Here is a 17414-nt window from a genome sequence, read left to right as displayed (position 1 = left end):
GGTTCTGATCAGACCCAGGTTCGGTTCGGTCAGACCCGGTTCGGTTCGGTTCGGTCCCGTCCGACCGCTGTGAGTTTAACCCAATTCTTGGCTCTCTAAAACTTTGTATGTAAAGCCGGTGTGACTTTTTTTTTAAATGGCTAAAAACCCACAGCTGTATTGTTCACCAAGGAGTATTTTAACCCTCACAAGTCTCTTCTGAATGATAACAAAAGTTGTCCACACTTCGTCTTCATCATGTTGTACAGCTGCGGGCTCCGTCGTCGCCTCCTCCTCCTCAGGGCAGAAGTCATCCATCTACGAAGCAAAGCCCCCGCCCATATTCCCGATACTCCTCCCTGATTGGTCCATTCCAACAGGTACCTGCTGTATTATTCCAGTGGTTCTCAGCCTGTTGGTCGGGACCCCCAGGGGGAGTCCCCACATGATTTTAGGGGGGGGTCCCCAGATGACAGTATAGTGACAATTTAAGGACTTTTAAGACCTTTTTTAATACATAAAAAATGTAAAGAAAGAAAATAAAAAGACCATTACTGCATCAAAAGTAATCAACAAACTTTACTATAAAAACTGGTCAAACATTAGCCAAATTATCAAATAATATAAGAAAGAGTAAAAAAATTGCCGATCTACAAGCTACAAGAGGAGGAGGATCTACGAGCTTGTAGATCTGCTATTTTCACAATATTTATCTGTGGAACCTACAGTATGGTGGAACCGAGTCAAACTAAATGTAATGCCTCAACTCCTACAATTCCAAGTGCTAGTCAGAGTGGGGGGTCCCCAGTTCAAATATGATTCTTTTGGGGGGATCAAGGCCTGAAAAGGTTGCGAACCACTGTACTATTCTACTGATGCTATTTGCGCACTTATTCTTTTGTATGAATGTATAAATCAACACATCCATGAATCCAATTCATATTAGTGACAAGAAAACAGCACATTTTATTTTATTATAAAAATGTTGATGCAGGGATGCACCTAAAACATAAAAACTAACCCCAGATCTCCCCACTATCTCAGACAGACAGTGACACCTGCTGGCAGAGAGAGAGAGAGAGAGAGAGAGAGAGAGAGAGAGAGAGAGAGAGAGAGAGAGAGAGAGAGAGAGAGAGAGAGAGAGAGAGAGAGAGAGAGAGAGAGAGAGAGAGAGAGAGAGAGAGAGAGAGAGAGAGAGAGAGAGAGAGAGTGAGAGAGTTTGCATTGGGTAATGTATAAGTAGCCTATTAATTGATTGCAGTAATTATTATTGGACACTGTATGGGTAAATAGGCACTGACTGGACTATGGCCATTATAAGATATCAACATTATAACATTCTTTTTCATATAAAGCTATTTAGAAGTTTGGCTGCTGATAGATATGTTTTGACAGAACACTGACTATGACTAATATACCATTTTTTGACTAATCTGTTTGAATAACAAAGGCCTTTATTATAGATTGAAACTCAACCCAGATCTATATTTTCATTCAATCGTTTATTGTAAAATCAACATTTCACAATATTATGTATAAAAAAATACCATGAAATATACAAACAAAAAAAAAGACAGAAAAATCCCAAAATGTTTACAAAAGGACATAATTATATTACATATTAGGCTACCATACAAAAACAGCAATTTCTTGTCGAATCTGTTAAATGCACAAACCCAAAACTTTGCATTAAACATGTCAACAGATAGACACTAGCCATTTCAATGTTTAGGTAGGTGATGTCGGTTCCTATTTAATTTCAATCCAGGAAGACAGCGTTCATTTTAAGACAACAATACACAGCAATGTCCACAGTATCAATTTAACCCTGAAAGTGTCCAAATGGAACCACATTCTCTGAGTTCAAGAGATTGGAGAATTCACAGTATGTTCTCAACTGTGGGAGACATGTTTAGCCAATGTGACAGGGAAGCATTTCAGTGATGGTTCCTGACTTTACAACGTGAAGAAAGTCTCTGGGTTCTGGCTTTTTTCATGTTCACAAATACAAAGACTGTATTAGCTTGTTAACCAATTTATTTGGACATTTAAATGCTCTGTTGTTGAGTTTTTTGACATTCACGTGTCTGATAATGACTTCACTTGATATAGGAAATACAAGCCTTTATGGAGAAACCCAAAGTTTGATTAAATTATGTAAACCTGGCCGAAATAAAAATGTGGTGGATTGGACATTTAAGTGCATTGGGATTCCTGCAATCAACACCTGTGTAATTAAGCCTACATTGCTGTGTGCAGAATGCAGAAAATGTGAATTTCATTTGATTATTTCCATATCTTGATAATTCCCAGTAATATGGGTATTAGTGTTCATGTAATTGTAAACACACTCATTGTCCATGACAGCATGAGTCCATAGATATCCAAGTATCGTGATACTAAAAGCCCAGTGGATAAAAATGAGAAAAGTGCATATACATTTTTAAAGCATGCTGAAATAGATGTCCTTTGGTTGCACCAACAAGAACAGGGGATCCTAAGCCCTGGTCAAGATTTGTTGAAGTCGATAATCCAAAAGTTGACAGAGATGAGCGTTAATTGTTTAGCAACAATGATTAACCATCGTTTTGGCTTAATGGTACAAGTTCAAGTCATATACATTGTGCTGTAGTCTAATGTTTGTAACAATCCGACAATAACATACTGGTTTGGCTTTCCAGAAACAGGATGGCACTGTTGTCAAGTCCTCTTTTTATCAATTCTACATTGGTATGAGCAAGTGTCATCCTGTGTCTCTCTCAGTCAATGAGAAGTAAAGCTTTTACAACTATTCTTCAAGTTGTAAATTATGCAGGAGTAAATAGTTTACGGACTAGGGTGGGACGCTAGTTCAAGTAACGCATCTCACTTTGTCTCTTCCGACAACCATTCTTCAGTAATCAGTGCTTGTTCCAATTAACTACAGTTGCACAGTGTTCTGACAACCCAAACACAAGCCCTGTTGTTGCTGCATGGAACATACTGAATGTAAACACTTCCATGGCAAGGGAGGAAAACAGAGTAGTGGACGGGGATGTCACAGAATGTGAAGACTAGTGCATACAAATGCATGCACAGAGGCCTGCTTCACCAACTCAGGAAGAAGATGACCAACCAGATCAGGGACTGGCATGGTGATGTGGTATGTGATGTGCAGAGGATGAGAACCATCATTGTCAATGGCTAGGTTTTCCCAGAATTCTGTGCAGTTCTGGGGACATTAGGAAAGGTTTTCCTGTGCTGCCATCGTTTCTCTCCAAGTCTTCACCTGATGGGTTGCAGGAATGGAGGGAGAAAATGAAGGTGTGGACAAAGATGGATGGATGGATGGATGGACGGGCGGACGGACGTCGGACGGACAGACGGATGAAAGGATTTATGCATGACAGTTAGGTGAGGGAGTGGCAGATTGAGGGAAATCAGAGAAAATGTAAAAATGGGATATTGGAAAGAGAAAAACAGAAATTGATTATGGATTATGCTGTTATATAATGAGTCATGATTGAAAGAGCAGTGCAGAATTAGTTTAATCTTTTAATATATTAAGCTTCTCTCTGATGCACCAGCCAAAGGAACTTTACTTACAGAAGCAGAGAAACAGGGTGTCCACACACATAGCGTACACGCTGAAGAAGCCATGGGCGATCAGATAGGAACCTATCACCACCGTCTGGTGCGAAGAATACAATGGTTAGAGCTATCTTACCCTACAGAGCTAAAGTGTATACTGTATGTGCGTGAGAGAAGGTGTTTCTGACCAGTAGGGGGACCCAGTAATAGTTAAGAGTTGGTACTTCCTCCTGAACGGCAGGAATCTTCTTGGTGAAGAAGAAGAATGCCACCACACCTACAAAACACACAGTAAATACATACATTACACACACATTTGTCATTGCAAACCCATACCTAGCATATACTGTAAAGTACATGCAAAAGTAACACAACCCTCCTCTATTTCATGTAAAACATCATTAAAGGGGTAGTTCACCCAAGAAATTACTTTATTTCTATTGTTTACTGTGACATGCACAAGCGAAGAATGTGCATGGGCGTGCCCGTGGGGTTCAACCGGAGATCATTCATATGCACGCGAGCGCCCAGGCGCGTGTTCATTTTCATCAAGAAGAATATGTTTTACCGGAGCTTTATACAAAATGATAGAAGACATTTGGGACACCCTATGAGCAGTGTTTTGGGGTTTATGGACGGATTTTTCATATAGTTTTGCTGTTGTTACGTATAGGGTCTCTGAGTCATTCCATTCATCAAGTGTTTTCTTCATTTTTGGATTCTCGATTTAACGTTAAGGAATGTTTTACTAACTAAAATTCTCTGTGGGTCAAAGACATCAAAGGCTAGGCAAACGATAGGAAAAAAGTAATTTCTTGGGCGAACTACCCCTTTAAGTTAGTGAACCACTTAAAGGTGCTGTAAGTGATATAGTTTTGGTTAATACAAAAGGTTTTTAGTTCAAAAGTTTAAGCTATATTCTGATAGTAATCATTGCTATAGAGTGTTTGTTCAGTAACAGGGGTCTCCCCATCTCTCCAGTACTTTAATAAACAGAAAATACATTTTAAGGTGTGTAACCAATTTCATCCAATCTTAAATTGTACTGTATAGTGTTCCAATTACAATTTCGTTTACTGTAACTGGTTCATCCTGTATCCTGCATGCGTTCACTCTCCTAATTGGATACAATTGATATCCCGACTTAAGAAAGTATTTTCTTTTAACACAAAATATAATAATCACTTACACCCCCTATAAAGATAATTTCAAACACCACAGGGACTTACCCACTCCTCCTGCTATTAGTATTTTACCCAGAAACAGCAAGAAGTCCGTCACTCTGTCCAGAACGGCAACCCTGAGGACAACAGAGGGAGTCAGTGAGCTCTGCAATAATCCATTTGTACACGCTCCTCACTCCTGCTTGTTGTCCGGAGTCAAGTAGGGACATTGTGAAACACTTCTACAGCATTCAGCCAGTGTTTCTGCTTTTTTATTCAGCCAATCCCATTTTGCCTGATTTCAAACTAGAACATCTATATTTCCGCTTGCAGTTTCTAAACCTTTTTTTCCCCTCTTGTGGTGGTTTTCGATTAGAAGTTTGGATTTTAATCTACTGTACTGTAGCTTCCATTTTGTTTCCTGAACATTTGTGTGTTTAGTATTCCCCTAGGTAAGCAGATACAACGAAAGTTTGCAAATCATTGGATAGCTCTTTTAAGACTTCCTTACAGGAGTCATGCCTCTATACTCTATCAGATATTTAACCCATTAAGACCTGAGGGGATTCTTAAAAAAAATCTAAATCCTAAGAGTTTTTTGGATTTTTTTTTTTTTTTTTTTTAATAGCAGATCTACAAGCTCATAGCACGGCGAATAGCCAAAGAAATCTAAAAAAAGTGACACAGATGCGTTCCAGGTCTTAAAGGTTTAAGTTACATATGAACTCATATTAAGTTACTGTACAATATTAACTTTGTTTTTCACCTGTATGAGTAGTGACAAAGAAACCCTCTTGATTCTTGTTTAACACCCCTTGCTCTTGAAGGAACACTTATTATAGCCAATTATTGTCAATGTCCTATGTATAGACCCCTTAACAGACGACGTCACACAGTATGTACGCGCAGGCCGGCACCAAATGAAACCCATTTGGTCATGCCTCGCTAGGGCGCACCTCACTAGCCAACACACAAGAGGAGGTTGAATGCACTGAAACCAGCGCACCCCGACACAATACAGTATGTTGGGAATTGATTGCATGAAACAATCACCTGTGCGTCCAGTCTCAATGTTGGTAAACAAATAATTGGTCTATTGCTGTAGCAGTATGGTTTATTACTGCCACCTAGCGGTGTCAGTGTATTCTGACATTCAGTGGTTGAGTGGGTCAATTGTATAGTGTGTAGTGTGTATAGTGTATAGTGTGTGGACTGCAAAGCAAACATTAAGGAAGTAACCCGAGCGCAAATCACAGACCATAATGGTATGTTCTTCTAACTTCCTTTAAATGCTTTGTGTTTGTTCTGTGGTCTGAAACTCTAACTATCAACGACCGTAAATATACATCTGTGCTGATGAGAACCTTATCTACAATGCATACTGGTACAGTACATGTAGGCGCTGTTGGTAAGGCTCTGTGAGCGGAAGAAGACAAAACTCTGTCAGACCATCTTAATTAATGAACTGATTAATAATTAATTAAAGCTGTTTATTAGCATTACTTCACCACAGGCTATGCGATCTATAGTCATGTTTTTAGTAGACAAATACATGAATATAGTTAGTATTGGCTTTAGCCTTACCTGACTACATTTCTCATCAGCAGGAAGAATGCCTCCCTGGCGGATGTACAGAAGTTCTTACCGTAGATGGCCACCTAGTAGACAGGAGACAATGGCAATGACAAATCATGGTTCACTGAGGAATTACAGATTCCAGGGGCCTATAAGGAGAAGGCACTCAGAAAGGGAGACAGGGAGTTGTACAGAAAAGTCCTGTACACATTCAGTAAAGCAATCCACTCAGGCATGGCTGAATGCAAAGCATATCAAAGAACGATTCTACTCCAACAACTCATCGTGGAGGGAGCTGCAAGCTGTAACCAGTGGTGGACAGTAACTAAATATGTTTACTTACTTTTTTGCAAGCACATGACTTTCACTACGCTCTGTGCGCGTGTCAGTGTGTATGTGTTTCTGTAGTTCACGAATCTCAAGAACACAAAAACATTCTGTGCGTGCGCCGCCAAAGACCTGAGAGTGTGCCCGGCGTGGAGTCGGTCGGATAGGCGGTTGTTCAGAACCGCTGATCCAACAGATACGCCGACCATATTTGGCATATATGGAGAGCCGGTTGTCCAGAACCGCCGATTCAACCAGCCATTTTATTGTATCTATTTAAACCAAAAGACATAGCACTGACACTACTATCACTATCATCACACTACTACATATACATACATGTAGTACTACTGTATGTACTGTAAATCATACTCTGAGAGTAATGCATAGAAAAACGCACCATGATGTAGGCATTTCGGTTCATATAGCGGATGAATCGTTCCAGACACCAGAAGCAGCCCTTTAGACAACAGAGTATGAACCTGGCTCCTGCGTTGTTGGCTCCTAGATACACACACGCACACGCACACGCACACGCACACGCACACGCACACACAAACACGCACACACAAGCTCTTGAGTAAAATAGTAGAAGTGGTTGGATATACAGTAGGACTATTAATCAGAACTTCACGCAATGCAGGCAAAACATGGGTTTACATGCAGGCATGTGAGTGTATGTATGCAGGATATATATGTATCATATAACAAGCTTGCCCTGGGTGAAGTGAGTTATAAAAGGGCAGAGAGCGTTATAAGCTGTATTCATTGTATCGGTTCTAGGGCTGATAAGTGCTATCAGCCCTAGGGCTCATACGGATGGCTGACCAAGCAGTGCAGGCAAGTGCCACCACGACATTGCTAAAACACGCTGTCTGTGAATGGTATGGTAGAATTCATACATAGCTAGGAGACACTGGAGTTTATCCCGGCACAAAGGAACCAAAACACAGAGCAGAAAACAGCCTTTGATGGTTCACAGACTGTCTGTCTGTGTGCCAACCAGGACAAGCCTACCAGCAGCACCTGCCATGTGCTCAGCCAACTCACTTGCCACACTGTGGGGAATCCCAGCAGGATGTCCATTTCATTCACTGGGGTACAAGTACTTTGTTAAAGTGTTTATCAAATGTTATTTTCTTGTTGACTTGCTGAATACATGAGGCTATGGGTATGAGCACAAAGATGCATACAGATGACCTCGGGCAACAATGAATGGCCGGGGAATAATCTCATGCGTGCGTGTGTGCGTGGGTGCGTGCGTGCGTGTGTGTGTGTGTGTGTGTGTGTGTGTGTGTGTGTGTGTGTGTGTGTGTGTGTGTGTGTGTGCGTGCGTGTGTCAGTGCAAACCTCTCAGTTTCTGCTCCAGGTATTCCAGTACTATTCGGACCATTTGGACCAGAGACAAAACCAGCGCCCCGAATGCCAGTGAGCCTGTATGGTACCTTCAGAGACAGACACATCAACAGTCGTTGATCAACAGTGCGTGTGTGTGTGTGTGTGCGTGTGCGTGTGCGTGTGCGTGTGCGTGTGCGTGTGCGTGTGCGTGTGCGTGTGCGTGTGCGTGTGCGTGTGTGTGTGTGTGTGCGCGCGCGCGCGCACGAGATTACATAATCATACTTTGCATACCATACATTTTGATCATTGGTTAGATATCTTGGTAACAAATTTATGTTTTGGGGTTTTTATTTATTTTTACAAAAGGTTGGTTGAAACAGAATTTATGTTCTTCAGTGCAATGTTGTGCTAATGTGAATCCTGTAAGTTGCTCTTTAAATGCAATTTTTTTGGGTTGTCACTGCACCACATGACATGATATGAACCTCGTATGCATTACTATTACTACTATACCACCTTATACTAATGCTACCTTCCTGTTACCTTATTGCCCTGCTAAAGGAAGAGAACAGTGGGCACGGCGGGATGTCCTGAGGCTTTCTCCTGGCCCAGTAGTAGCTTGCGAAGGCACCAGCCAGGGTGCACTGCTCAAGGGCCAGGCTGAAGTTCACCAGCCATAGAAACACCAGTAGGTTGGACAGCTGCAGCAGAAACAGGTAGCGATGGTAGGGGGTCTCGCCACCATAGAAGGCAAACATACACTGCGACCCTGAGCACGAGGGTGTGTTTCGTATGCCACTACTGTTGAATGTCTGAGAGGTTGAGAGGAGTTAATTCACTGACATGGTTCTGAACTGGGAAAGCACACGATGTCTGATATAATGAAGGTGAGGTATATAATGAGGTACCTCAGGGTTGCAAGTTCTGTTGGCATAGGAGCAGTTAGGTTCAGGAGACATCACCTTGTACACAGCCTCCCCCGATGATGCAAGGAAACTGGTTCATGCAATCCTGGTTAAGGTTTATACTGTATATACTATGGCCATGGAAATTAAACGTCATCATAAAGTCTGATTGGCCAGAGGGTGTGCAATATTTTCAGATAATAAACATTAAAAACATAAGAAAAAACAAAACAGAAAACATTAAAAAGATAAACATTTTCTGCCAGACAGCGACGTTATATTACATATGTCTACAAACAATTAGACAAATTCCAACACAACTTATGTAGTGTTTCCATTGCGGGGAGGATACACAGCAGTAACTGCCCAGTAGGCGAGACAGACAGCTAGCAAGAAGAAGGTGAACACAGGATAGAACAGGCTAGACATGATGTAGCTAATGGCTCTGTAAAAGACATCAAACAACAAAGTTAAACAACTCATGTCTTACATGTCTCACTTGAATTGGAAGTTGTAATGCTAATTTTTTGGCTACCATAAGACATTATTCACATGTGAAATGGGACATTAGATCCATAACCTGCTGAAAAACAAAACAACAAATGGTATAATTTCAAATAAATGTATAATGAAAATGATAAATAAAGAAATAATACGGATGTCAGTGACATAATCATAATTTTATTTTGCGGACTATGTGTTGTTCTTGCTTTTAATAAGGCTACTTCAGTAAGTCACATATTCAATACTATCATTATAAAACAGGATTGCACAATATTGACAGAAGATTATATTATTATTGTACACATAGTGTACAATAATAGTGTACTATAAAACAGGATTGCACAATATTGACAGAAAATTATATTATTATTGTACACATAGTGTATCATATATATGATACACTATGTGTTGTGCACAGGCTCTAGTAAATGGCACATGTTTTAGGATCAAAGGGTAGGTTATGTTCCATACTTGCTAGCCTCCCCGAGCAGGGTGATAGCCACACGGACCCTCCTCCTTAGAAAGAGCAACATCAAAACGATGGAAACTTCTGTCACCCCTAAAGATACCACTGAGAGAGAGAGGCAAAGACAGAAAAAATAAAAAAAGAAAGATTCAGTGTGCGCACGCACGCACACAATAGTAAAGGGGTAGCTGATTGAGTTACTGTATCTAGAAAGCTAAATACTTACAGAAAATAATCCATGTTTGTCTGAGCTGTAGGTAGACTTGTAGGTCAGTCTGTATGCCAATTTCTATGATGGCAACGTCAGAACCTTCTCTCTTCTTGAGCTGAGACAACTCCATGGAACAGTACCACATGCCTAGAGAGACATACATGCACATATAATGTACACGCACGCGCGCACATAGTGTTAGCTTTATTTTGGTGTCTTTTGTCATTGTGACAAGTGCTATTGAAGACAAATGACAAACTGAAATTCAATAGGTCAGGGTTTCCTTTCAAATGAAGGAACGTGTTTTTATCAGTCACATGCACAAAACACACAGTGTACCGTATGCTAGAAGCAGTATGACGGTGATGATTGTAATCCATAGCAGCAGGCCAGCTGTAAACCTCAGCAGCAGGATGAAGACTAGACTGATCACTAAGGCTATCAGCAGACCTCTGGAAGACAAAGACCAACGCATGTGCAAATATTAGGCATATAGACCGTGGAAATAAAATAAATTAGTCTGCAGTTATGTTCATCGTAAGTACCTAACCCATTTAAACCTGAGGCCGATTCTAAAAACACCTTCTAATTCCTAACAGTTTTCTGAAAAACTTGACACAGATGCTTTCCCAGATTCAAGGGGCTAATAAGGAAAACTCACTCCCATTAAATTACATTGTTTTAAGACAGAATTACAGCTAGCAACCAGAGGACATGTGACTTCATTGTAATGGTTATTAGACTAATGTGGCTTCAGTCATCAGTCAATAGTAAACAAAAGACGTCTACCGCTCTTGCCTATAGGGTACTGTACATTTAATTCATTCTTCAATGACCAGTTAATCACAATGATAAGTAATCAGTTACATTTATATTTAGTGTGAATTCATGTTTAGTTAGAAAGTGACGAGATAGCAACAGACCTATTTGTCCATGGACATTTTACTGAAGCACATTGCTATCAGAAACATTGCTGTACACTCAAACACCTGGTAACACTTTATGTTCTGCCACTGGACATATAAGGTTCAGATTGTGGCCTTATGTCCAGCCACAATCTATTTAATGTCAGCCACTGAGGAGGTTTAACTGCTTTCCTGTATGAGATGAATGCTGAATAAAGACGCCAAGGACTTGACTGTGCAAGTAACTGTAATCTACTATCAGAATCAGCTTTATTGTCACATCACAGGTTTGTTTACTAGTGTAAAGAAGTGAGTGGAATTATTATGACTTTTGTGTGGAAGTGATTCAGACTCATGGGACCCTTGAACCACAAAACCCACTCTGTGGTTGCAACAAACTCTACACACACTCAGGCTCAGACTGGCCATCTGGCAAATCCCCCCCCCCCCCCCCCCACACACACACACACACACACACACACACACACACACACACAAAATGAATATAAACTAGAAAAATGAGCTCTCCGCTTAAGTATCCACATGTAAAGTAAATCACACAATTAGGAACACAAAAAAACAAGTGGAAGAAGTGAGACGGAGTTAGAAAGTTGACAATTGGAAGAAAGAGCAGAGGAGGAGACAGAATGATCAAGAAGAACCAGAGGCTGCAGATCAGAGCCAAAGAAAAGCAGACACATAACCCATTATGAACATAGAACAAGAAACACAGCAGAGAATAGAAGGAGTGTCAAGAAACAGCCACGCACATCAACAAATTGAAGTGTCGACAAACAGCCAAACACATCAGAGAGTGTCAAGGAACTGGCTGAAGATGATGGTCAAGCTGCTGAGAGATCGACTTTTCCTCATGGCCAAGAAAAAACAAACGTGAGCTATTCTTTAAATAGGACCCCTTCGAAAACGAGATGATGCATCTCATGGGGTTTAACATTCTAATAAAGGTACTAAACAATGCAAATAAAAATTCAACAAAACCCAGTGAAAAATGCTTTAAAAAAGGACGATACAAACCGCAAATAGTTGAGCTACTGTTCGAAATGTTCAGCATTTCCAAGACCATACAAGCCTTCATGATATCATGTCTACTTGTCTAGGCAAGTCAAAAGTGCTGACCAAAGTGCTGTACAAAATAAAGAAATCACTGGCATAAACAATACAGGACATACAGCTCAAGGCAAAATAAGCAATCAGCAATAATCAGTGTATTGCAACTCCCTGTACGTCAGCATAGATCAGTCATTGCTTATAGGCGCCTGCAGCTAATCCAGAATGCCACTGCCCGCCTCCTTAACAGCACAAAGAGGTGTGAAACATTACTCCGGTTCTGGCCTCGCAACATTGGTTCCCAGTGCGCTTGAGAATCATTTTTTAAGCTTTTGATGTTTGTTTTTAAAGTTAAAATGGGGCTGGCTCCCCCCTTCCTTGCAGATCGTATACAGGACAACACCCCACCCAGAGCTCTACGGTCAGCCGACCAGTTGCTGCTGGTCGTGCCTGTAAACGATTAAAAACGTATGCGGTTTCACCTGAAATCGTCTCCGTGTGGATGTGGCCTAAGACTAGGCTAAAGACCAGAGGTGACAGAGCTTTAGCTGCACCCGCTCCCAGGCAATGGAACAGCCTGCCCTTTCATATTAGAGCTGCTCAGTCTAAAATCACTATTGAAGACACACTTCTTTTTTTCTGGCCTTTGAGCACAGCTGAGACAAGCATGCACCCTAGGACCTTAGACCTTGCTCATTGTTACCGTTGTGTGCTGTTTATTTTCATATATTCTTTTCTTAATTGCATTCCATTTTGTTGTATTTTACTGTGTTGTGTTTTGTTGTTGTTTGTCTGTACAGCCCTTTGGTTGGCTTCTGTCATTTTAAATGTGCTTTACAAATAAACTTTGAGTTGAGTTGCGTTGAGTTGAGTGTATGAACATAAATCATTGATATAAAGAGTACCAGACTAGATAACAGAAAAGTGATGCATTACTGTACTTCCTCATTAAGTCCCAATCCTAGCCTGCACATGCTTCTCATTGTTACATCACTACTGTCTTATCCTTGGTGTCTTTATTCTAGTCTGTAAAACATTATTCATTTGCTTTCATCCCAGCAATTTCAACTGATGACCTGCTGGTTACAAGCCCTGGCTAAAACAGAGGCTTCAAACATTTCATTAGTGGTCTTCAATAGATTGAGAGTGTGTGTGTGTGTGTGTGTGTGTGTGTGTGTGTGTGTGTGTGTGTGTGTGTGTGTGTGTGTGTGTGTGTGTGTGTGTGTGTGTGTGTGTGTGTGTGTGTGTGTGTGTGTGTGTGTGTGTGTGTGTGTGTGTGTGTGTGTGTGGTTACATGAGTATCCATGTCCAAGAGTTGGCATAATCTTCTACTATCTTCATGCCAAGCTCCTTGGTGTCCACGAGCCCTGTTATCCCTCTGCAGAGAGAAGAGACATTTAAAATGTAACACACATAATTAAGCTGGACGTGGTAATCATAGACATAAACAGGTAGAGGCGCCTCATTCGCCATTCGGGCCGCATGTTAACACCAATTACCACTCAGGATCTTACTGTGTATACATACATAAATTAAAATAGACAGATAGATACTGTAGGTAAGCAAACATATATACGTAGGTAGATAGAAGATAGGATGGCTCTTACTGGGTAGCATCTCTGAGTTCAGTGACACTGCGTGCGGTATCCAGAGCGTCTTTAAACCTTGTCCTGTTAGCTACTGTCAGTGTCCCATTCAGAGTGATGAAGTCTGGTAGACACCTCTGCAGGACTAAGAAAGACAGAAAGTCTTTCTGTCAGACTGTCTCTCTATCTCAGATAGAGAGAGACATAGGATTTCTATGCAAGCATGACTAACACCACAGTACACTGAATGTTGATAATGAGCAAGCCTGACAATGACCTCCCTGAGGTGGTGGTAGGACCGGGCAATATAACTTCGAATCAATATCACGATTAATTCAAACTTTTTCCTCAATTACGATTAATGAATCATTATAAAAATAGTGAAAATAGCCGCTCTACAAACTTGTAGATTGGCTTTTTCTTGTCTTTTTCTTTTTTGTACACCAACATCATCATTGTACAAGGAAGTATATACTGTAATACAGGGTCAAATGATTAATCAGACGAATCAAATTAGAATTCTTTCATGTCGAATCTTTGATTTGAGCCTATAGAAACAAAGCAAAAACCTTTCTTCTCGATTGTTCGGTAATAAGTCGTTATTGGTTGTAATTATTGGTTTAAATGTATTTTCGGTTAATTAACCAGCCCTAGGTGGTGCGGTGGCAAGAAAAGTAACATACTTACATGGTTTACTAGGTACAATCATAGAGGGACAGTCCTCATCTCTTAGAACCTGAGATACTGGCTGGAAGAGAGATTAGCACAAAAGTGAGAGAAAAATTCTAGATAGATGGTAGGAGGGACTTTTAATTTTAACAAGGCTGATTATACAGTACTTTGGCAAGTAGCCATGTTAAATCAATCTATTATATGGTTCACTAATACATACTGTTGGTGAAAATATTATTATATTGTTGCAATAATAACAGTAAACATCCTCAATCATAATATTGCTTAATTATTCATTATTTACGTTAAGTAAATTGCATAATGGTATTATACACTTTTGTACACTATTATAGAGCTTAATGAATCACAATGTATGTCTTGAAAACCATCAACAAGTTACAGCATATCTTTAACTTTATCCCAGCCTTTTACAGATGTTGTACAATGTTTCATAATTGTGTGTTATAATAAATACTATAATACCTTATTGGGGTTATTGAATCCGGGCTTACAGAACTGTTTATAATAGTCCCAGTAAGTCCTGCTCAGTTTGTGCTGCAACTGCATGTCTGAGTAGGTGGAGAATCTGTCTGGGCACTTTGTCACACACATCTGAAAGAGGAACAGAGAACTGTGTCTCCACTTTTTATATAATTGTTCATACATTTACATTGTTTATTAGTTGTTTTTTATTCTACCACAGTGAAGCCAAAGGTAAACTTGACATATTATATATAAACAATAAGGTATTCTATTCTATTCTATTCTATTCTATTCACTGTTGTGCACTATTTTGTATTCTGTTGTTAGATGACAGTAATACACAAGGGCACGTCTGCCCTCATTTCATGGTTTACAAATGTGCTTAATTTATCCATATCAAATGCACATTAAAAAAAAGTGGAACAGGGGAACAAAAACACAAAAGGCAAAAATAGACTCAAAAAGTATAGACAGCCATTCGTGTTTTTTATTTGTATTTTTACCTGGGTGGTAGGGCACTGGAGGTTGATCAACACAGCTGGGTTGGCACATTTGAGGATGTTGAAATAGAACAGGATTGGCTTTTTCCTGTCAAATCATAAAAACACAAGCTCTCTCACATTAGAAATGTATCTTTGTTTATTGCTATGTTGTGTGCACAATACATTCCAAACCTTTGGTAATTCCCCTTTTATTGGATTGACATTTCATAACAAAATGGCAACATCAGCTTATTAGACATTGAAACAGTATTAAGTAGGAGCTATTTGAGCCTCAATGATTTTAATGGCTGAAACATCTCACTAAATAGTTGCCTGGACAACACCAGGACACAACATTTGAGGTATTTATTTCATTTTTTCTGCAAGCACATTAATTTAATCAACAAGCAAGTGATTTCTAAACTGGGTAGGCCACATATAGTATGACCTTGCTTCACACAGGGACTTACAGTATGAAAATGTACCCTCACCTCGAGAGCAAGTCTTGTTAAACATGCTCTAGTAATTTGGGAATCACAAGTGACCCGATGATCACTACATAGTGACATTGACAGTGACTACATTAGACAAAACACAAAATCAATACATCATACATCATCATCATCACAATCCAACAATAGATGTCACTCCAACACAAACATTTATGAGATTGACTGACCATCTCAGTCTTCACCTCAGTCTGTAAACCGGTTTACTTTGCACGCGCGCGCACACACACACACACACACACACACACACACACACACACACACACACACACACACACACACACACACACACACACACACACACACACACACACACACACACACAGTACACACACACACAGTACACTCACAAACATGCATCCCTTATCACTGTCCTGCAGCCTGCTGAAGATGATTCATTTTCATCACCTCCATGGTAACGGTCTGTCAATCAGCCATCAGTTAACGTCATCAGGGGGAATTTCTACACTGACCAGTCAGACCTGAGAATGCAGCAGCATCACTGCCAGGCTTTTAGATTAAAGCAATAAGCCACTAGAGGACGCAGTTTACCAAGTATTTGATAATGGCTGAGGGGCGTAGTGACCCCCTCAGGTATCCTGAGACCTCGCGTGGCTTATTGCTTTTCTAAAACGGTTACAAATATGGCTACATGAAAATCATAGACACGTCCCAATTAAAACAGTTCTTAATAATTCACTACAAAAACAACTTTTACAAGAAAGTAGTTCCCGGCTACCAGGAAGAGCAACTTCCACCTAACAGAGACGAGTTTACTCAGCCAGTCCGGCTAGGCTGTGTGTTAGACGTCAACTCTTCCCAAACAAACACATAGAGAAACAAAACATAACTGTTGGCTCAATCGCATTGGAACTGCGAACCGTGAACTTCCCGTGTAAACTGCTACCCTAGCTACTTAGCCTTCCAGCACAGATGGTTTGCGAGGGATGAGGAAAGCTTGTTTTCTTTACAAGCCCCGCCCGAAGCCCCTCAGTCACTTGCCGTCCCACACGGGCAGTGCTTAAAAGACCCGCACGGCCGGAGCTTGTAAGGAAAACAAGCGCTCCCCTTCCATCGTTCAGCTACAGATATGCTGTATCACTGTATAAAAAAATAACGCACCTGTGATTGATCTAAGGAGTAGATTATTGTCTGTTTTATCACATCTACTAAACGGAAACCAGCCAATCAGAATCAAGGAATTAGAAATGTATAATTTTACTGATGACAGGTAATTACCCATCCGGAGATGGAAGCATAATTAAATGTCACAATGTTCACCACACACAGAGAAATAAAGCAAAAATGCCAAACAAAAACATGCATACTCTGGTATTCATTGGTATTGTTAGGTCTGACGTTTGAGGAAAGCAGGTCTGATTGTTAGAATGCTGCATGTAGAGTTGTGGACTTACGCATTGATTGTCTGACCACAGAACTGTCCATAGCTGTCTGTAGGATGGAGCACCTTCCTGGGGTCACCATGTAACCAGGCTAGAGAGACAGAGACAGACACACACACCCCACACACACACACACACACACACACACACACACACACACACACACACACACACACACACACACACACACACACACACACACACAGACAGACAGAGAAAACACAATGAAAGCCTAATTTATACTTTGACGCTTGCTGAAATGTGACAC

The 17414-nt window shown here is 40.5% G+C and overlaps 1 protein-coding gene across 1 annotated transcript in view; it reads right to left on the bottom strand.

Moving 5' to 3' along the window:
- Nucleotides 1-3155: 3155 nt before the first annotated feature.
- LOC311045020 (choline transporter-like protein 5-A) overlaps nucleotides 3156-17414 on the bottom strand; it is a gene marked incomplete at both ends in the record, with an annotated part of 35523 nt that continues 21264 nt past the window's right edge. The window contains 19 exons of the mRNA XM_084056831.1: nucleotides 3156-3247; nucleotides 3565-3649; nucleotides 3738-3826; nucleotides 4779-4849; nucleotides 6297-6370; nucleotides 7015-7118; nucleotides 7965-8059; nucleotides 8496-8764; nucleotides 8861-8948; nucleotides 9210-9302; nucleotides 9833-9932; nucleotides 10054-10185; nucleotides 10378-10490; nucleotides 13306-13389; nucleotides 13619-13742; nucleotides 14285-14345; nucleotides 14753-14881; nucleotides 15256-15340; nucleotides 17159-17237. Of these exons, the coding sequence (XP_083912957.1) occupies nucleotides 3156-3247; nucleotides 3565-3649; nucleotides 3738-3826; nucleotides 4779-4849; nucleotides 6297-6370; nucleotides 7015-7118; nucleotides 7965-8059; nucleotides 8496-8764; nucleotides 8861-8948; nucleotides 9210-9302; nucleotides 9833-9932; nucleotides 10054-10185; nucleotides 10378-10490; nucleotides 13306-13389; nucleotides 13619-13742; nucleotides 14285-14345; nucleotides 14753-14881; nucleotides 15256-15340; nucleotides 17159-17237 (1967 nt within the window). The remainder of the gene's footprint in view (nucleotides 3248-3564; nucleotides 3650-3737; nucleotides 3827-4778; nucleotides 4850-6296; nucleotides 6371-7014; nucleotides 7119-7964; nucleotides 8060-8495; nucleotides 8765-8860; nucleotides 8949-9209; nucleotides 9303-9832; nucleotides 9933-10053; nucleotides 10186-10377; nucleotides 10491-13305; nucleotides 13390-13618; nucleotides 13743-14284; nucleotides 14346-14752; nucleotides 14882-15255; nucleotides 15341-17158; nucleotides 17238-17414) is intronic.

Source organism: Gymnoscopelus microlampas, assembly GCF_963454915.1.
Source record: "Gymnoscopelus microlampas genome assembly, chromosome: 5".
Lineage (NCBI taxonomy): Eukaryota > Metazoa > Chordata > Actinopteri > Myctophiformes > Myctophidae > Gymnoscopelus > Gymnoscopelus microlampas.
The sequence above is the reverse complement of the archived record's forward strand: the minus strand, read 5'-3'. Positions and strand labels throughout refer to the sequence as shown.